This window comes from Caretta caretta, chromosome 1 (assembly GCF_965140235.1).
Source record: "Caretta caretta isolate rCarCar2 chromosome 1, rCarCar1.hap1, whole genome shotgun sequence".
Taxonomy (NCBI): Eukaryota; Metazoa; Chordata; order Testudines; family Cheloniidae; genus Caretta; species Caretta caretta.
Genome location: NC_134206.1, coordinates 224,577,051 through 224,598,579, shown reverse-complemented (window position 1 = coordinate 224,598,579; position 21,529 = coordinate 224,577,051). Strand labels below are relative to the sequence as shown.

Below are 21,529 nucleotides of genomic sequence, written 5' to 3'. Positions count from 1 at the left end.
CAGATGAGAAATAAAGCAATAGGTAGTCTTTAACACTGGAGAGTGTGCAAAGGTCAGATTTTGGAAATGCTATGGAGGAAGAAACTGTGATTGGATGTGTGGCGCGAGGAAGAAGTCTGACTACCACCTAGATTATGAGCGTGAATGAATCACAACAATCATCTTGTCGTTTCAACAGTGACTGAGAATGGGGTGAAGATAAGACTTTGAGAGGAAAGATCAGGAATTCACATTCTGCCCTGTTAAGTTTTTGTCAGTGAGGTATATCTAGAAAGAGAGGCTGGAGAGATGGGCTGAGATGAGGCATTAGACACATGGAGACCAGTCAGGAGTGGGAGAAGTAGATTTGAGAGTCACTGGTGTAAAGGTGGGTAGTTGGAGCCATGTGAGCAGATGAGGTAACCCAAAGAAGGTTTAGAAACACTTCTCACACGTTTAATGGTTTTACTTGAAGCCACTATGTCGGCATAGTTGAAAGTGACTTCCTACCTGCTGATCCCAGAAACAGTTTGATCCTGCAAACTCCTAAGGACGCTGAGGACACTCAGCACTTTTTCCAGGATTGGGCCCCAAGTTTACCCAAGTGTATGTTTCCCTGGGAGAATCTGTAAGTATGGGGCAAAGTGTGAAGTTTAAGTTTCCACAACCATTTTGAAGGGAGAATTAGGATGATTTCCCTGTGTCTGGCATTCATTCCCACACACTATAATGCAAACCCATCCTTGGCTTATGAAGACTTCTTTAATCGGAGGGGCTCCGGTTCTCTTTGGAATGTACCTGATTGCCCCAAATATTAGATACCGGTTGGGGGCTGGGTGAAACCCCTGGAGAAAGATATGCCTGGATTCCCTAAAGTCTTTGGGTACAATTTTCAAAAGAGAATTATGTACTTAGGACCCTGTCTCGTTGAAAGTCTATGGGATTTAAGCTCCTAAATCCCATAGGTACTTTTGTAAATTATATCCTATGGAAAAATGTCATCCCCGTCCCTTTTCAAATTACTGAAGTTGAACACTTCTTACTCTCCTATATTTGATAGATTTCTCTTTATTAAAGTGTAAGCATTTCCATCATATTTCATTTATGTTCATTTGCCAACTGTGTTGTTTCCTTCCTTCCTGGGTTATATTTCTTTTAATTCCATTTGTTTAAATGGGAAAACAAAGTAATAAATCCTCTAATCCTTCATCCATCCTCTAATCACAGGTTAAGTGAAACATTTTCTGTGGGAACCTGTTTAAAATATTGGCAGCACATCAGTGGGCTGATAATAAATGTGATTAATTTGTAAGGCAGTATGGTGCTGGGGGCAGAACTGGGGGGTGGGAGGGAAATAGCCACACAAGGAAGGGAAGAGCAAACTTCACTAGATCATGTGACTGTGCAATTGTATATTTTTTTTAAATTTAGGTGCAGTTAATTGATATTTGTAGCCTTACTTAATATGATTATACCCAGTAAAGTGACTGTCTGTCAGAGGATTTTTGAAAGACAAGGTAGGTGAAGTAATCTTTTATTTGACCAGTTAGTGATGGTGAGAGATGCAAGCTTTTGAACCACATAGAACTCTTCTTCGGGTCACTGGACTTGGAACCAATACAGCTACAACTACACTGATTACAACAGAGAGGAGTTTGACATCCACTGTGTCAAACTTTCTCAATTCACAAGTCAAACTGCCAGCCCTGCCATCCTGAAACCAAATTGGATTTTTTTTTTCCTCATGCAGCTTCACCAGTAATTGTCTACAAGATATATTATGTCCCTGGTCACACCTGTCTAAATTGTAGGATGGCTAATGGGGTTGCGGAGCTCCAATGCAGAACTCAATTTGTCTACAGCCTCTTTAGTGCTAGTGAAGATGCATAAGAAGGCAGATGCCCATATTAACTTTTAGATTCCAGGTTGTTTGCAATCCTGACCATTTTTTTTTATTCAATTTGATATGGAGACATTGAGACGACATTGGAGTCTCACAGTGAGTTTTTTGTTTTCCTTTTTTCTATACAATCCCTCTTCAGATTAATACTATGCTTTTCTCAGAGGCCTAGATGTTAGCCAGGAAACTGAAAGCTAAGTGTGCATTTAAAAAATAAAACATGATGAAGTTTGAAAATGCACACGATCCTTCTGTAAGCACACAGCTCTGCAGTGCTGCTTACAGAACAAACAAAAACCAGGATACAGTACTCCCAATCCGTGAACTTCTTCATTGCATCAGTGACCTTGGAAAATCTGAGGTCATCTTAATTGGTTAGCTTTGATATCATTGTTATGCTGATGGTCATGCATTGTGGTGAGATTTAAAGATAGATGCGCTACGCTTTAGCTTTCCATAGCAAACTTTCTGCCATATAAGCCTGTGCACAGGAGTTTGAGGAAGGCAGCCTTTCATGTTTTGTCACCAAAAGTGATGACATTTTGGAGACAATTTCCAACATACAAACTTTAAAACATAGATTACAGTATTTTGAAAATATATAGTAATGCTTAACATTTTATATTTTGCAGCTTTTTTCATCTTAATCAGTAATTGAGTTAATACTTGTACATTATTAATTTTTACACACCATGTAGTAGCTGTCTGAACAGCCAGTTTGCTGTTCATATGCACTGAAATTTTTTAACCAATGCCTGAATGACCTTGTGCTTTGTTCTACTGTACTCCCTATTTGATGCTGTAATGTTTGGGTTGGTCGGGAGAAAGTTTACTAAAGTCTTGGTCTGTTCCCAGTCTGGATGGTCTCTGGACTCTGTTCCTTGTGTTTTGTGTCTTGGCTTTGCAGATTGTTCCCAGGAAAGGGCCTGTGGTGGACATGGCCTACATGGCCAAACAAAAAGGGCAGCATTGAGAGAACTTTAATGAAGTGTCTCTCTGTCTTACTGTTGATAGCGGTGCACAAAGCAGTAATTATAATAGGCATGTAGTGATCCTTATATTAATTTTGGATGAATGCAAGTATAATAGCACGAAGAAAAAAAAATTATTAGTGCGTCTAAAGAATGATCGTTTGCTGCCATCAAGTGGTTAAAGGAGGCATAAACCGATCTTTCTCATTTACGTAGGAATAATCATTGAGATTTAAAGTTGTTGTGGATTGGAAACAGGAAACAAAGTAGAAATAAAAAATCCATTTTCAAGATGGAACACGGTTAATAAGTAATGTTGTAAGGATCTCTGCTTAATATTAATGATCCGGAAAAGAGGAGGAACAGTTAACCGGAAAAATTAGTTGACTTATTTGTTGGTCCTAGGATAGTAGAGAGACGACGTGGGTGAGATAATATTTTATTAGGCTGATTGCTGTTGATGAGAGAGACAAGCTTTTGAGTTATACAGAGGACTTTGTCAGGTCTGGAAAAGGTCCTAAATGTCACAGCTAAAGATTGAATAAATAGGTTGGCATAAGCAGTTAACACATACTCTAAGGAATCATTCAAGGTGAAGTTTCAGAGTAGCAGCCGTGTTCGTCTGTATTCGCAAAAGGAAAAGGAGTACTTGTGGCACCTTAGAGACTAACAAATTTATTTGAGCATAAGCTTTCGTGAGCTACAGCTCACTTCATCGGATGCTGATGAAGTGAGCTGTAGCTCACGAAAGCTTATGCTCAAATAAATTTGTTAGTCTCTAAGGTGCCACAAGTACTCCTTTTCTTTATTCAAGGTGAAGTGGCCTATTAACACCCCTGTAGTCATAGGACAAAAGGGGGGGGGGTAAAGTGGGTTACAGATTATTGTAATAAGGGATAAATCCAGTGTCTTTATTAAGACCATGATTTTTAATGTAACACAGTTATGAATTTGAGCTTCCAGGTTCATCTTTTGAAAGTGTTGTCCAGGTTTCCTTTGAGCATGAGGACTGATAGATCAGATATGAAGTGATTGCTTTTTGAAAATTGTTCAGCCACTGGTGATATGGTGTTCGTCTTTTATCCTTCTCCTGTGTGAGTTCATTCTAATCTAGAGCATATTGATTGTCTAGTGTCACCCACATAGTTTAGTGTCCCCAATAAAAGTGTGTCTCTCTCACCAACAGAGGTTGGTCCAATAAAAGATATTACCTCACACACCTTCTCTTAAAATATTGTGCTCATTTCTGAGCTCCTCCCTGCCTCTTCTATGTAGCAGAAATTAAAAAAGTCAGTAAAAGGCAACAAAAAAGTTTGGAAGCATAGAATCCTAGAAATATAGGACTGTCCAGTCTCCTGCACTGAGGCAGGACTACGTTTTATCTAGACCATCCCTGACAGGTGTTTGGCTAACCTTTTCTTAAAAACCTCCAATGCTGGAGATTCCACCATTTCCCTAAGTAATTTAAGTGCTTAACTACCCTTACAGTTTCGACATACGAAAAACGTCCTGTGTTCCCTCTAAGCTGTGCAGAGTGTGTGTATGAGAGAGAGACAGACACTCTGTGTGTGTGTGTGTGTGTGCGCGTGCGCGCATCGGCAAAGCTAAAAACACTTTTAAATTTATATATGTTCATGTTAGGAGATTGGATTGATTTATCTAAATTGGTTCTTAAAGCAGTCTAGTTGAATTGGTCTAAATCTGTGTGTAATTCAATCCCAAATTAAACTTTTAAGTGGAAATTATTGGAGACCAAGTGAATACCAGTTGCTGGAGCTTTTCCAGCTTTTCCTTGCAATACCTTGATTGCAGCAGTAGTTGAAAGGTTTAGGAGTTAAACCTGCATGTGTGCAATGTGTTTTCTTTTTTCCTGAACAATGTGTATTGTGCACCTACTCCTTACTTTCTTGGGACTTTGTAAGAATACAATAGAAAATTGCTCATGTAATTAGTGCTTTATAATCAGTCCAATAAAGGATTCCTCCCTGTACTACTCAAACACATTGATATATAGTAATCTGTACTTTCTAAGGTATTACTTTTACAAAATATGCTACAGTACATTTACTGGTGCAGTGTATACATTACAACTAAAATATTTAATTTTAACTGCTGAATGGCTTATGATTAAAGCTAAGCTTTTGTCATGGTTATTTTTAGTAAAAGTCATGGACAGGTCACAAGTAATAAACAAAAATTCACGAAAGCTGTGACCTGTCTGACTTTTGCTGCAGCAGCTCCATGGTTTCAAGCAACATAGGGGTCTCTTGCTTATATTTAGTAAACTTTACACCTCAGAGTCCAGAGACCAAGTTTCTCCTTGTCAGGGATATTTTTATTCTCTTCACCCCAGATTCCAAGGGGATGGGATGAGTTCGTGTGCAGATTTCCCTTTTCCTTGATGGAATTAGGAATGCCATCACCAAAGTCTCTGTGCTTTGATGCTACACAATGCCTTATTTGCTTCAGTGAGCCATCCTGTGTGCAGGATGAGCACTTTACCCTAATTAAAGCTTCTTTTCCTCTTTGGTGAGTTACACAGTTACAGAGTTCAGAGTAGCAGCCGTGTTAGTCTGTATTCGCAAAAAGAAAAGGAGTACTTGTGGCACCTTAGAGCCTAACCAATTTATTTGAGCATAAGCTTTCATAAGCTACAGCTCACTTCATCGGATGCATTAGTACGCATTAGGATTCATTAGTATGCATCCGATGAAGTGAGCTGTAGCTTATGAAAGCTTATGCTCAAATAAATTGGTTAGGCTCTAAGGTGCCACAAGTACTCCTTTTCTTTTTACAATTACAGAGGTTGACAATGCAAACACTCAATATAATTTTATACCATTGGATACATATATTAGAAGTAGGATTAATACATGCACATCCTACAAGCATTCCATAAAGTCTAAACACTAAGCACATTCTTATAACCCTAACGTATGTTTTAACTATACTAACCCACAGATAAGCCAGACCGGTTTCCAACTCTGCATTTGTCAGTGTTCAGAGAGGCCTTGGGCCTTGGCATGAGCTGGTACCTGGTCTGCCAGCATCACACAATGGAGTTCTATTTAGCAGTTGCCCTGGGGGGGGGGAGGAAGGGATTTGAAATAACCTAAGCAAGCCTACATACAACAAATCACTTGAATGGGTGTCTTTGTGGGTCTGTGCTGTGAAACTATGCAGGCTCGGGTTCAAGCACTTATCTCAAAGGCTGTACTAGGAGAAAAGGTGTGTTCTTATCTTGCGTTCACAAACTTGTGGTAAAATCCTAGTGAAGACAAGGTAGTTTGTAGTTTTCATACAGATTAGCAGGTGGAGTTAAACTAGCTGACATGTTAATTTGTTTGAAAATTGCACACTGCCTTGTCTTAACACAAGGTAAAATATTAGTGAACTCAAGGACACACCTCTTACTAGTGAACACACAGCTTCTTTTGGGGTGAATCCCTGTACATCCAAACCATGCATTGTTTCCATGTGTTCCAGTGGAATACTGTCGGCATGTCTCGTCTAAAAGTGAACTTCAAGCAAAAATAGAAACTAAGTTACAGGTGGTCTAAAATATTTTAAATTAAAAAATATATATAATATATATGCTCCATTTGCTGCTTTACCATTCCCTTAGAAATATCTTCAGTGTCAAATCTTATCTTTTCTGGATTTGCTGGAGAATTTTGGGGAGGGAAAGGGTCTCAAATATATGGTGCAGGGTCTCATGTTAGATGAAAGACTGGGGAGGTTGATCTTCAAAGACATCCTTTCTCCCAAGTGTTTATTAGGTATAGGTATTGAGCAAAAACCCCAAAATTTTAAAGCCTCCTTAAAATATTCCTTTTAGCTTTCAGTTTTTTGTAATGTCATTATCTCACCCGTTCTCTCGTCTCCATAAGATCTTTGCTTTCTGAAAACCTTTGTTTGGACTTAAACCTTTCAGATGCCCTTTCCACAACCTAAAGATGCAAAAAAGTGCAGGTACTTCTATCCCACGATCAATATTATCTCCATTGTACAGATGGCCAAATTGAGGGATAGAGGTAATAGTGTCGCTTAGTAAGTCAGTAGCAGCGCTGGGCATGGAACCCAGGAGTTGTCGCTAGTTATAAGATCATCCTTCCTGCTTTACAACCTGCCTTGTTGTTCTGAGACAAAGATACTAGTTTCTTCTTCATCCTTGTCTCTTTGCTACCACCTGGCTCATTCTTTTTCCGCTTTTAATTTGCCCTCTTCCTGCAATGATCCCGTCTCCCATCTCCACGCTTCTGCTGTTGAATTTCTTTATAACTTCTGTGGTGCTCTCTCACGTACCATGACAACACATTTTCCCACCCCCAGGAAGTAAACAGTTGAGGACCAGGACACAACAATCCTAGCCACCTATTCGTTCCCACTGTTCTTCAGAGAGGCACAAAGTGAGTGATGGGTGGAAGCCTCTTGTTCAGAATCTCTTGAGTGATCTCTAGCACCTGGGAGGAGAGGGAGCTGAAGGGGAAACTTCACTCATTGTTTGTATCTCTGATTCCATGTAGTGACATTTCAGTTGACATGGGTAAAAGTGACACTGGGGCAAATGTGCTTCAGATGTGACATTTGACAAGTATGCTTTGATTTTAAAACTTAAAGCAAGATTTCTGTGCTATACATATCTTTTGCTTTGACGCTCACCTTCAAGGCTAGATAGAGTAAGTTCCCTAGAGCAGCATTTCCAGTTAACGTAGTGAATTCTATCGGACAGAGATGTTTTTAAGAATATTTTTGCCTATTAAGTGTTTTTACATGTAAACTTATCTTTCAAGTTGCTAGCTAAGAACTTGTAGGTGCAGTTTAAGGATATAGTACATGCACGGTGATGGGTATGTAAATAGTTTTGACAGTTTTTTGAGGTGCTCAACTGAGTTCGTATGTTCCAACCGTTGCTCTTTATTTCTACTTGTAAATTTGTGAGGCAGGTCCATGAAGTAGCTAAAATGTATTCTATTTCAACATAGTAGAAAGAAACAGGTTTACTCATTCCAGGGCATCTTCAGATTAAACTTCCATTTTCAGGTTTGTAAAAAAAAAAACTACTAAAAATACTTGCATTTTTGTTGAACAGCATTAAATCTCTGATTAATGTGTTAACTATTCAGGCTGTTGACAGGAAAATTGATGAACGTGAGTTCCTAAGTATTTCTAATTGCCTTTAATTTTTCTGTGTGCCACTTACAATGGCTTTTAAAATATTTTAGCTATTTAACTTTTCTAAAAAGACACATCAGAAGATTTGGCAACCTTAATCCTGGGTATGACTACAGCAGCCAACTTGCTAAACTGGAAGAAAAGCCAAGAAAAATCTGATTTAAATGTCTTGAGTGATTAAAAATCATTCATTTTTGTAGGTTTATAGCGTTATTTTATAATGAGGCTTTTTAATACTGTCTTTATCCAGTTTTTAATATTAAGGCTTTGTCAGCAATTCAGTCATAAGCCCCTATTTTGGGAGGTTCACAATTGATATAAAAGATTTGCACAGTAACACATCTTCATTCTCATTATGGCATTTAAAAAATAGTCTCATCATCTGTTCTCGTGGAGTGCAAAAATTCCCCAAATCTCATTTGTAGTCTCTATTTCAGACATTTTCTGAACTTATTAAAAGAAAAATGTTCTATAGATTTCATTGGAAGTGTTTACTGGAGAACCAGTTGCACTATCCGGTGAATGCACCTTTGGGTGGGTCTGGCTAATGCTTCTTGGCAACTATATGTGTTTGAAAGAGCACCCATTTCAGTCCATCTTCTCGGGGAAGCATATATTTAAGGTTTTTAACCTGATACAGCAGTGATTCCAGAAAAATGGTAAACACACACAGTTTAAATATTCCAACTGTCACAACTTTATTCGAAGTTCAAGCTCTCACTGCATCCTTCACTCAAATATTTAATTTTTCAGGAGAAGAAATGTGCAGCTACCATTCTGAGTTAAGACTTCATATTGAGGTAGTTGGGTTTTGCATCACTGTCTCATTGGCACACTTTATAACCCTTTAAACTGAGCCATCAATGTTTTGTTGTAGCATTCCTATTAGTGAGTTCACATATGGGTTTGATTACCCTCATGTGTTATCAGGTGGAAGTGTAATTCCAGATTCATTTTTTTTTTTTACTCATGCAGTAAATCTTCTGGTTGAAAGGGTCTTTAAGTTTACTTAATACAATCAGCCTGCAAAAATCTAGTTTCTGTTCAGTTTGCTGTTTGATTTACTTCTGGATCTATGTATGCTAGGATAACATTTCATTTTGAAGGATGGCCACCAACATTTCAGCAAACAATTCTGGCTTCTTTGAACAGAGCAGAGGAACATATTTTGAAATCACACCCATGTCCCATCCCTAGAAGAAGTCAGTTTTATTTTAAGAATTACTTTGACACTCCAACCTGTTTGCAAAGCTTTCAAACTAGTAATACTTTACAATTTCATTTGGTTTATTTTAAAATCCCTTTGCATTGCACTGTTCAAGAGAGATGAAAAGCTGTGTTAATCTGTTTATCAACATTCATCTTTGAAATCGCATCAGTTAATGTGCACAGAGAAGGATTTTCCTGAAGAGATAAATGTAATGACCATAATTAGTTTTTATTACCTCTGCTGGAACTTAAAGGTGTTCAGAGGCCTCACAATGATCTTTTGTTGAACCTAGGACATGACTGGCAAATAACGAGAGTTTGGTCCAGGACTGACCAGGTGCAACACTCATTCCTTTACTTTTGAGAAACCCTATCCCTGTGAGAGGTTATTGTTTTTGGTTTTTTTTTTATTCTTTCTGAACTGGACAAACGGCTTTGGAGAGCCAGTGTGCAATGATAAGTAACTGGTCTGAAAAGAAGGGTGATAACTTCGCTAACTTTTAAGACTGTATAAGTGTTAACGCTTTATTAATAAAGTTTATTTTTTAAAAGTGTAAGTGTTAATATTGGCTGAAAAATCTCATGATGCACACAGAGAATGCTTCATTGTAACCATTTGTTTACTGGTGCTCTGCAGGTGCAGATTACAGTACTAATTTTTCCGTCTTTAATGGCTGAATAAGGTTTTTATTTCTGCTTTGCATTGTGCCCAGGTTCTTTAAATGTCAGTCACTTGAGACTTTTCGTGATGTTAATCTGTGTTTCTGATTTAACAACATTTGGACTTGTGGATTTTAAAAGAAAGAGCTTCCATTGACCCTTATTCTGGGTGCAACATTTAAAGCATTTGTAAATGTGGGTATTCAGGCTCAAGCACAAAGGCATAACTTGGATCCATATGTTCGAAATGTAAAAAAGTTTGGCTTTCATAATACTAGCCATTATTAAGAATTATGTTTTGTATAGAACATAATTGTTGGCTAGGTAACAGACTTAAAAAAATCTTTTGCCAGATTTATTTGAGTTTTACATTTGTTTGTTGCTACTGCAACTTAATCATGGCTAGCAAAGCTGGAGGATTAGTGAAAAGTTGCCTGTTAAGGGATTTCATTAAGGACGTATGATGTAAAGGTTTTAGTAGAGTGCTTGTTTTAACTTACTTCCACAGAAATATCTTTCTTCAGAAGTGATTTCCTCAGCATTAAATGCCACAAAAACATAACATTAAAAACAAAAGGTTCAAAATGGTTTCATTGCTTTTCTCAGTTGTGGTCTCATTATATGTTGTGATAAATGTTTAGCAAAATGAAAATAACATAAGTTGTGATGTTCACCTATTTAAAACAATGTGATGGTGTGACCTAGATGAAGTTTACATTATAGTAATTACATACACAAGAATGCCAGTTTACATGGCACACCATTTGACTCATCTCTTGCGCAGTCAGTGAAGCAAAATGAGGGGCTACAGTATAAGAAAACCTTCTGGACACGCTGTCTGCTTGCCAGGAGTACACCTACTCCCAAATGTTTACAGACAGTGATGCAGAAAACAAAAAACTTGAAATGAGACAGGATCACAGCACTGACTAAAGAGCTGTCATTTCATGGATAAAGGTCCTCTAAGGAGCAATTTCTGAGCTGCAGAAAGCTGAGGTAACTTGGTAGGCAGTGCTCTTTCCCCAAGTCATAAATAAATCAGTTCCTTAGCACTGAGGAGAGCTGTCTTCTGTATAAGTACACACCAACAACCCATTTCATTTAATTTCTTATCTGATTAGATCAGAGCTCAGGGTGTATTGCTACAAAGATATTAGCTAGCAATTGCCAAAGCTTGAATCTCTGGGGTAATATTGTCTAAGTCCTACCCAATTGTTCTGGACCAGTGATTCTCATATGTAGTTCTCTGTGTTATGTGGGCCACATCCACAAACAGTCATATATATAAAATATGCTGATTAGGCCACAAGTGACCTGCGTTGAAAACCACTGTTTTGGACCCATTGGCTTCCTTCATAAGAAAACAGGTTTTCCAATCACTAAACTTGAATGTTTTTCCCCCACCTAGCTGGGCTCCCCTTCAGGCTGCTTCATGTGAAGATCCTTGATTTGTCTTCTGGCTCTCCCCAAGGCCGATTCTTTTTGTCTCTTTGTGGACAACACAGAATGAAAGAGCAAAAAATGCCCCCATTGTAGAAGCATATGGATTCCTTCAGCACACTCACCTTGTGCCTTCTCAGGACAGGTGACAGGATCTCTCTCCGCAGAGAGAGGCTACAGCCATGGAAATGCCTGCAACACACAGTCTCTTCTTCTGGGCTTTGGTTGGTGGGAGTCTCAGTTTTCCAGCTCATCTGCTTCTCTGAGTGCATAGGAGGTGAGACAAATCAGGAAAGTACTGAAGGTAACTTCCATGGCTGTAGCTCTGAAGGTCAATACCAATCCAACAGCATTGGAAAGTCTTCAGGTCCCTCCTCCCTTTACATTTTGGATCCATTTATCCACTCCTAATCTTTCAACCTAGTGGTGGAAGAACCTAAGCATCCTGTCTTTGTGACTCAAAAGCCAAACCTCAGTGAAATATGATTTCATTTTTCACCAGTATGAATGGTCATTCAACTCAAGGAATTTGATCGTAAAAGGAAAAGATTAAATACAGCGTATCAGGAGTTTAGAGTGACAACCTGCATGTCACTACTACTTCTTTCAAAACACAATCTAAAACCACGTGGTCGTTATATGGATGGATGCTGTGTTGTTTTCTGATGATTAACCAAGTTCTTTAGACTAAATACATAAGAGAATTGAATTGTGATCCTTTGCACGACGATGTGTCCTGAAGGTGTTGAGGTAGAGTCCAATTTGGTGTGGAATGAGAAAAAAAATCTGGTGACTTGACTTAGTCTGACTACACAAATTGGAGCCACCAAAAGGAAGCCCTATTGATCCAGATAATCTAATGGCTGGTGTACCAACTTCCAAAGTAATGAAGGGAAAACTTCCTTTCATTTCACAAACTTTGGGTCAGATTCCAATGTTGGCAATAATGGTGTAAATACAGAGCTACTCCAGTGTTGACAGTGGAATTTGGACCATTATTTTAAAATAACATTTTGGAGGATTTGGGCTTTTTTTCCCCTCTCGGAATTTGAACTGTAATCAGTAACTTTACATAACTGAAAAACTAATTATTGCTTCTGCCAGCTTTTTCTCTCCAGATTACTGTAATTTTACCAAATGATACAGATTTGAAATAGATTTCCAGGCTTATATTTATAATAGCATTTGAACTTTAATCGCAGTTAAATTCACCCTGCACAGAGGTCAAACACAAAGCCTGTTCACCTCTTAAATTTCACTTAAGCTCTGTTGAGGGTCTTTTGCATAGATGCTACACTGGGTGAACTTCATCCAAGACAAAAATCTTAAACAATTTTTTGTGGGAGAGGGGTGATAGTTCAGATTTTTCCAGATTGTTACTTCAGTATTCAGTACTGACATTTTTAAGGTGATGTCTGTTTTCTTTCAGAAAACTGAAATGTGGGAAAACGAGAAGACTGAAGCAGACATGGAGGAGTATATCTGGGAAAATAGCCCCTCTCAGAAGAATGCTTTGGACACGCTTCTTCGAATAAGAGCTGCAGAGAAAATCACTGAAGTAACTAGGGAAGAGCTGCTTGGCTCTGAGATGGTTGAGAATTACAAAACCTCTGTAGTTGTACTTAAAAATGGAGAGACAGAAAACAACATTTTGCAGTACAAGGAATCTGTGATGAAACTACTGAATTTACAAGCATGACAGTGAAAATTGACATTCCATGCACATCTCTGATCTTGTGTCAATATACAAAGATAATGTATGCTAATAGTACTTTGTAGGAAATTGTGAATGCAGTTATCCATGACTTTCTGGACCTTCAGCAAAACAAGTCTTGGAATATTAATAAAATTTTAAAATTTCAAAAACCTTGAATGGAATTTAGAGTGAATAGAGATTCAAAAAGGGTTAGCAACAAACTTCATATGTTTCCATACAATTGAATTTTCTTATCAATGACAAAATCACTGTCTGCCAGTATCATTCCTTACCTCTATAAATAAAATTTGTCTCAAGTCTTTTCTGGGAAGCCTTCTGAGTATTTATGGGCTTAAGCATTCTGTTCCACTGTTCTAGCCTGGGATTTAGGAGGCCCTGATTTAATTCCTTGCTGTACCACAGACTTCTGTGTATCCTGGGTAAATCACATAGGGTAAGATTTTTCAAAAGCACCCATTTGACTTAGGAGGCAAAGTTCCATTGAATTTCAATGAGACTTAGGATCCTGTGTGCCTAAGTCATTTCTGAGAATGGGGCACACAGGGTATGTCTACACAGCAAAGAAAAACCCATGGCTGGCAGGGCCTGGGCTCCAGCCTGAGCCCAGAAGTCTATACAGCCATGAAAGAGCCCTGCAAACCCCAGCCATGGGTGTCTAGTTGCTGTGTAGACATACCCTTAGTATGCATTTGAAAATTTTACTCTTAGTCTCTCTCTGCCTTCATTTTTCCAGATGAAGGTAACATTACCTCCAACCTTGGCGGACAGTTGGGAGGATAACTGCATTGGAGATTGTGAGGCGTGTAATGAGGGTCACATAAGTACCTTAGATAGACATGTATATCTCTGAAAGAAGGGGAACAGGATAAAGTTAAGACCCCAGAATAGAAAATGGATGGAGTAGTGGACCATCTAGAAGGGAGGGAAAGGTTAAATAGTAGCTGAAAGGATGCAAAATAAAAGTATACACATATATCTGCACAATAAATATGTGGAATAAGTAAGAATTGTATGTCATATTACAGGAACAAAAACAGTTTGGGTGACAGATGATGGGAACTTAAATTAATTATTTTAAAAGGATATGACCTGCTCTTAATACAGAAAGGGTGTTAAATTGTGTCTCATGAGTAAATACATGACTAATGGTGCAGAAAATTCATCTAGGTTCCAACTTGTCACCATGAGTGAAGGAAGGAATTATATAGATGGTTGTTACCTTTTGGTAATTTACTCTTTGAGCAGAACTGGTCTGAAAACCTGAAAGTAGTTGGTAATTTTAGCACTCAGCAATTATCAAAAATAGTTCTGAATGCTAAAAAATGTGAAAAGAGAACTTCTTTTTAAAAGAAAAAGAGAAGTGAGCTTCAAAAACTCAGGAGGTTAAGATCCTATGACAGTAAAAATACAATTACTAGTATCAGCAAAATTAGGCATTCATGTTACAAAAATATTTCCCTTTCACTTGGGTGGCTTTTTGTCAGAATTAAAGATTCTACAAAAGGTTAAATAAGCTTACCATTAGTCACAATGTTCTGCTCCCCAGCCACAGCTGATTAAGAAGAAAAGATGCAACATAAGAGCATAGGCACCAGAACTGGGGGAATGGAGGGAAGTGACTCTTGTGCATCTGTTTAGGACTCTGTTGGAGCCATTCTACATGGCTTATGGGTACTCCAGCTTCTGTCATCTACATGTAGCCTTTGAGATTGGAATGTATATTCCCTTTGTAAAAGGAGTGGCATTGTCAAATGGGTTCTGTCTAGTAGAACACAGTTTTTCATCCAGGAATAACTACCTCTTGTGCACATAAAATAGTAATATAGCTTTGGTAACTGTTATAGTTAAGATTGAAAATGTTTGCTTAGTAAACTCATATATTCAGACTGTCAGAACTTTGCAATCCTTTACCTTTTTGCATTAAACATTCCCTCCTTTCAGCTCTGCACCAAGGTGAATTTTATTTGAAAGTGTCAAGGGGGAAAAATGGTTCAGCTGTTTTTGAATGTTTGGTTTTGAGTGGGAATAAAAGTGTAAGTGTGTGTGTGTATGTGTTTATATACATAAATATACTGTTACTTTTTTTGAAAAGCTATGGAGCAGAAATCACTGGAGAATTGAAAGCTGCAATTTGACTTGGAAAATGCTATGAATTCTAGATTAGTGCCTAGCCTTACGCCAGAGGAAATTTCTTTTCAATGTGTACAGGAGGGATTTTTAGACCTAGGAACTGATGCCCACCTAATTTAGCTGCAAAATGGAGTGGCTAGTCTGCAGAATCACTGTAGACTGACTTGATTAACTTTCTACATGTTTTGAGATGCTTAGAATCTGATAAGGTTCTTATTCTTGCTTCTGTTGCTTTTTCCCATCAAAATGTCCTTGTGCACACATAAATGGGCAACAGGAGGTCCTGAGTTCTATTCCTCTGTACAAATGAATGCAATTAATCTCTTACCCCCCCATAAACTTTACTAATTATGACCTGCACAAAATATGTCCAGATGAAACTGCTGAAATTTGGAAGTAACAACTTTGACATGGAAATAGTCTTCAATGGAGTGCATAGGAAATTCATTTTCATTTGACTACATTAATATTTTAAAATCTGAAGTAGTTTTTGTATCATTAACTCCACACCGAACAAGGAGTATGCTACAAAATGTATAGGAAATGCAAAATCCATGAAACTTGAGTCTATGTGAAGTACCTATATCTAGCTTGGATTCACTTCTCAAATGTTTCTCGTAACCCAGAGCAGGCTGAAAATTGATCCTCCTCGAGCGAGGGCATCTAGATTTGGGTGTCCTTAATCAGAGATAATTGTTTTCTATGGCAGCTGAATGGTTCTAGTTACAACAATTGGGCTTTTGACTTTGTAACTTTTTTGCAAGTTAGAGCTCCAAGGTGCTGAGGATCAAACCTTGCTCTTTTCTCTTCTTTTTAAAAAAGAAAACAGGAAATTTACATGTAAAAGTATTAATGCACCATTAAGCTCTTACATCAAAACAATACCAAATCCAGAGTTGCATATGTAACTTTAACTACTACTTCTTGCGATTATGCATTACAGTACAGAGCTTTTGTGACCCAGTGAGTGAGGCATTAGATTAGGTCCCGGGAGCCATGGGTTATATCTCTGGCTCTGTCACTGACTTGCTGTTTAGTCTTGGGCAAGTCTCTCTACCTTTCTCTGTCTCCCCTCTCATTCTGTCTCCTCTAATTTAGCTTATAAGATTTTGTGAGGGAGGAGCAGTCCATTATTATGTGTTCATACCGTATGTAGCGCAATGGATTCCTGACCTCAGCTGGTGCTCCTAGGTGGCTGCTGTAATATGATTAAGTTGTCTAATGTATAACATGCACTTTCATAACCTTAAATCAATCTTAAGCATCTACTACTATATTATTTTTGTAGGCCTCAGTCCATGAAAGACAGGGCCCTGTACTTAAACAACATCTTGCTCATGGAGTATAACAGTAGTAATAAATGTGCAGGTCCATAGAGTGGCTTACTGCATCCCTGTCAGTGGTGCTTTATTAATGGATCCTACTGCAAATGCACTATTACTCTGAACCTTACATACCTACATTTTTATGCTAGAATTAAACTGTTTCCATGTTACTTATGACTAGATACATCGGTCACATAACATAAGAATGGCCCTACTGGGTCAGACCAAAGGTCCATCTAGCCCAGTAACCTGTCTTCTGACAGTGGCCAATGCCAGGTGCCCCAGAGGGAATGAACAGAACAGGTAATCATCAAGTGATCCATCCCCTGTCACCCATTCCCAGCTTCTGGCAAACAGGCTTGGGACACCATCCCTACCCATCCTAGCTAATAGCCATTGAGGGACCTATCCTCCATGAATGTATCTATTTCTTTTTTTAACCCTGTTATAGTCTTGGTCTTCACAACATCCTCTGGCAAGGAGTTCCACAGGTTGACTGTGCATTGTGTGAAAAAATACTTCCTTTTGTTTTAAACCTGCTGCCTATTAATTTCATTTGGTGGCCCCTAGTTCTTGTGTTATGAGAGAGTAAATAACGCTTGTTTACTTTCTCCACACCAGTCATGATATTATAGACCTCTATCATATCCCCCCTTAGTCATCTCTTTTGCAAGCTGAAAAGTCCCAGTCTTATTAATCTCTCCTCATACAGCAGCCATTCCATACCCCTAATCATTTTTGTTGCCCTTTTCTGAACCTTTTCCAAGTCCAATATATCTTTTTTGAGATAGGGCAAACACATCTGCACGCAATATTCAAGATGTGAGCGTACAATGGATTTATATAGAGGCAATAAGCTATTTTCTGTCTTATTTATTCCTTTCTTAATGCTTCCCAACATTCTGTTTGCTTTTTTGACTGCACATTGAGTGGATGTTTTCAGAGAACTATCCACAATGACTCCAAGATCTTTCTTGAGTGGTGGTAACTAATTTAGACCATCATTTTATATGTACAGGTGGGATTATGTTTTCCAAATGTACATTACTTTGCATTTATCAACATTGAATTTCATCTGCCATTTTGTTGCCCAGTCACCCAGTTTTGTGAGATCATTTTGTAGCTCTTTGCAGCCTGCCTGGGACTTAACTATCTTGAGTAGTTTTGTATCATCTGCAAATTTTGCCACCTCACTGTTTACTACTTTTTCCAGATCATTTATGAATATGTTGAATAGGACTGGGCCTACTGCAGACCCCTGGGGGACACCACCATTTACCTCTCTCCATTCTGAAAACTGACCATTTATTCCTACCCTTTGTTTCCTATCTTTTAACCAGTTAATCCATGAGAGAACCGTCCCTTTTATCTTATGACAGCTTACTTTGCTTAAGAGCCTTTGGTGAGGGATTTGTCAAAGGCTTTTTGAAAATCTAAATACACTATATCACTGGATCCCCCTTGTCCACATCTTGTTGACCCCCTCAAAGAATTCTAGTAGATTGGTGAGGCACAATTTCCCTTTACAAAAACCATGTTGACAATTCCCCAACAAATTATGTTCATCTATGTGTCTGACAGTTTTGTTCTTTACTATAGTTTTAACCAGTTTGCCAGGTACTGAAGTCAGGCTTACCAGCCTGTAATTGCCAAGGTCTCCTCTGGAGCCATTTTTAAAAATTGACGTCACATTAGCTATCCTCCAGTCATTTAGTACAGAAGCTGATTTAAATGGTAGGTTACGGACAACAGTTAGTAGTCCTGCAATTTCACATTTGAGTTCCTTCAGAACTCTTGGGTGAATACCATCTGGTCCTGGTGACTTATTACTGTTTAGTTTATCAAATTGTTCCAAAACCACCTCTACTGAGACCTCAGTCTGGGACAGTTCCTCAGATTTGTCACCTAAAAAGAATGGCTCAGGTTTGGGAATCTCCCTCATATCCTCAACCGTGAAGACCAATGCAAAGAATTCATTTAGTTTCTCCGCAGTGGCCTTATCATCCTTGAGTGCTCCTTTAGCATCTTGATCGTTCAGTGGCCCCAGTGGTTATTTAGTAGGTTTCCTGCTTATGTACTTAAAAAAAGAAAAAAATGCTATTACTTTTTGAGTCTTTGGCTAGCTGTTCTTCAAATTCTTTTTTGGCCTCCTCAATCATATTTTTACACTTCATTTGCCAGAGTTTATGCTCCTTTCTATTTTCCTCATTAGGATATAACTTCCACCTTTTAAAGGATGCCTTTTTGCCTCTCACTGCTTTTTACTTTATTATTTAGCCACGGTGGCTCTTTTTTGGTTCTCTTATTATGTTTTTTAATTTGGGATATACATTTAAGTTGAGCCTCTATTATGGTGTCTCTTAAAAGTTTCCATACAGCTTGCAGAGATTTCACTTTTGGTGCTGTACCTTTTAATTTCTGTTTAACGAACCTCCTCATTTTTGTGTAGTTCCCCTTTCTGAAATTAAATGCTACAGTGTTGGGTCGCTGTGATGTTTTCCCCACCACAGGGATGTTAAATTTAATTATGTTATGGTCCCTATTACCAAGCGGTCCAGCTATATTCACCTGGTAACTGTTTCTTGATTTAAATATTAATATTCTAAATTTCATCTCGTATGTAGGGTGGGCGTAGGAATAATATCCGAACTTTAATAAGGCATGAAAAGTACTCCTGGCGTCCTGCAGGCAGGCAAAGAGGCATTGACTATCTTCACCAACAACGGGCCTGTTATCTCAGCGCTGGCCTTTATCAGCCAACAGTAATATAGGGCTAGTGTGCAGGTCATGGTCCAAAGCACTCCTAACACTTCCACTTCAGCTTGTCATGAGCTGAAACTTGAGCAAAAAAAAGCCCACTGTATTTGTCCCTTTGAGACATTGTGGCTGTGGGACAGGACAGATGGTTGATTCCAAATCCATGCAGTGTTCACAAAGAAACTGTAAATTCCTTGCAGTGAGAGAAACTCAGCTCTGTATTCAGTAGAGGCAACTCAGATTAGCCAAGCTATCCGTCTGTTGGAACAGTTCCTCTGTATAATTTTGCCAGTGCTTTGATGGAAGCTAAGCTTATCTGTATCTCCCACCGAGCTGCTTTAAAAAATGTCTAGATGTTGCAATCAGACGCTGATAAGAACTTTGTGCATCAATGTACTAGCTATTTCCTTGTTTCATTTATTGCAACACATTGTGATCATTTTTGGTGAAGGTAAGGGACAGCTCAGTTCAGAGCTATTGTGTTAAGAGTCATGGACTAAAGATTTTTGTATTATAGCAGACAATTGACTGTGGTATTTCCTCATAATCATCAGTAGCCTGTACAGTATCACCGCTCTTCTTATACAGACTATTAAATTAAGTCTCATGCCCTGACTGGATTAGTACATCTTAACTTCAGACCACATGAGGTGATGATGTGATCTTCATCAAGGGGAGGAACATCTCCATACATGAGATCCAGAATGTGGCCAGCTATACACATACAGCCAGGAAGCACCGATGGTAGCCCTATGGGTGTCACAGTAACAAAGAACTCTGGAGTTAATCTAGGAGAATAGCTGTCTGACTCCCACTCCCCCTCTTGCCATATCTCTGAGCATGATGTTGCAAAGTTGGCCGGTAAGAACACAACTTCCTCAGCTAGGTTCCCAAATAGGAACCTGAGAAACTTTTGTTGTTCCTTCATGTGCCTGCCATTCTTTTCGATAATCCCCCACCCTGTGCAATTAAAAAACACTAAACAAATCCTCCCCACAAGTATGAAAGGAGTCCCAAAAACATTTTCCTTTTTTAGTGGTCTTACATTCTATATGTTCCTTTCCCCTACACAAAATTTCTCCTGTGTCTGCCACTTAGGCCTGAAAGACCCGACTGAAATATGAATCCTGAGGCAACTCCAAGATCTTCACTCCCAAAATAATACTTTCTCCCTACTTCTAGAAATTAATCCATAACATATATAGTGCTTTTTGACTGTATGTAATACATCACTTTGCAAGGAGGTTAAGTATCACTATCACCAGTTTAGAAATGAGTAAACTATTGCACAGAGAGGTTTTTGAGATCACACAGCTGATCAGGGGCCAGATATAAATATATGTCTGCAAAGGGGTGGGGAAACAAACTAATCATCCTTTAAAATATATAGTACAGTGGCAGCAATATTAAAATGCATGCCTCAGGGCAGAGGTTCAGACTACTAACTACACAATTCTGTAAATTATATCTTAACAGAGAGAGGCTCTTGTGTAGACATATTCTTATTCATACATCATCCCTGTTGCAATTACAGCAACTGCTTACTTTTTCAGTATCACTTTTCTATGTGTTTGATTTTTATTTATTCTCCTAGTGGAGTTACTCCACACAACAACAACAACGTTATAGTGGTTCCAGTCACTGATGGTAGCTCTTCTAAGTAGCAAGAGCTACTAGTGGAAGCAACTATGTTGGCTCCTCTTCCTTGATTGCAGCAGCTTTCATAGGCTATTTGCAATGAAGAGAGTACCATAAAACAGCTGAAAGTCAGCACCATGTGGCCTTCCAGTTCTGCAAACTACCAGCAAGTGTTCTGTGGATCTCTGTACGAGAATCACTGCCTTACTGAGAAGAGACCTTAGTATCTAAAAAGTCATTAAACATATCCTGACAATTAAAAATTAGTGTAAAATATACAAGAATGAAAGCATTACAGTATGCTAAAATGTGGCTGTTTTACATTAAAATGTGTGATGTATTTGAGATGCAATTCAAACTGTATTATTATGCATCTGATGGGCAGATTTAAGTGTCCATGTTCAATTTAACTTTTGACACTTCCTGTCTTTTGCATGCTTAACCATGCAATATTAATGTTGCATTAACTATTTATTTCATTGAATAGGAGAAGGGCTTGCTCAGTGTAGCCGTAACTCAGGAAGGTTCTTAAGAATGTGCCTAATTTTAAGAGGCTACACATGTGCTTAAATTTAGCCAAGTGGTTAAGTACCTTGCTGAACTGGAGCCTATCTCTGCAAATAAATAT

The 21,529-nt window shown here is 38.4% G+C and overlaps 1 protein-coding gene across 2 annotated transcripts in view; it reads left to right on the top strand.

The window, feature by feature from the left end:
- The window catches only part of MRPS35 (mitochondrial ribosomal protein S35), a 54,770-nt gene extending 39,779 nt beyond the window's left edge, over nucleotides 1-14,991 (top strand). For both annotated transcript variants that reach the window (XM_048824314.2, XM_048824323.2), the window contains one exon: nucleotides 12,764-14,991. In XM_048824314.2, coding sequence (XP_048680271.1) covers nucleotides 12,764-13,033 — 270 coding nt within the window. In that variant the 3' untranslated portion in view covers nucleotides 13,034-14,991. The remainder of the gene's footprint in view (nucleotides 1-12,763) is intronic.
- Nucleotides 14,992-21,529: the final 6,538 nt, after the last annotated feature.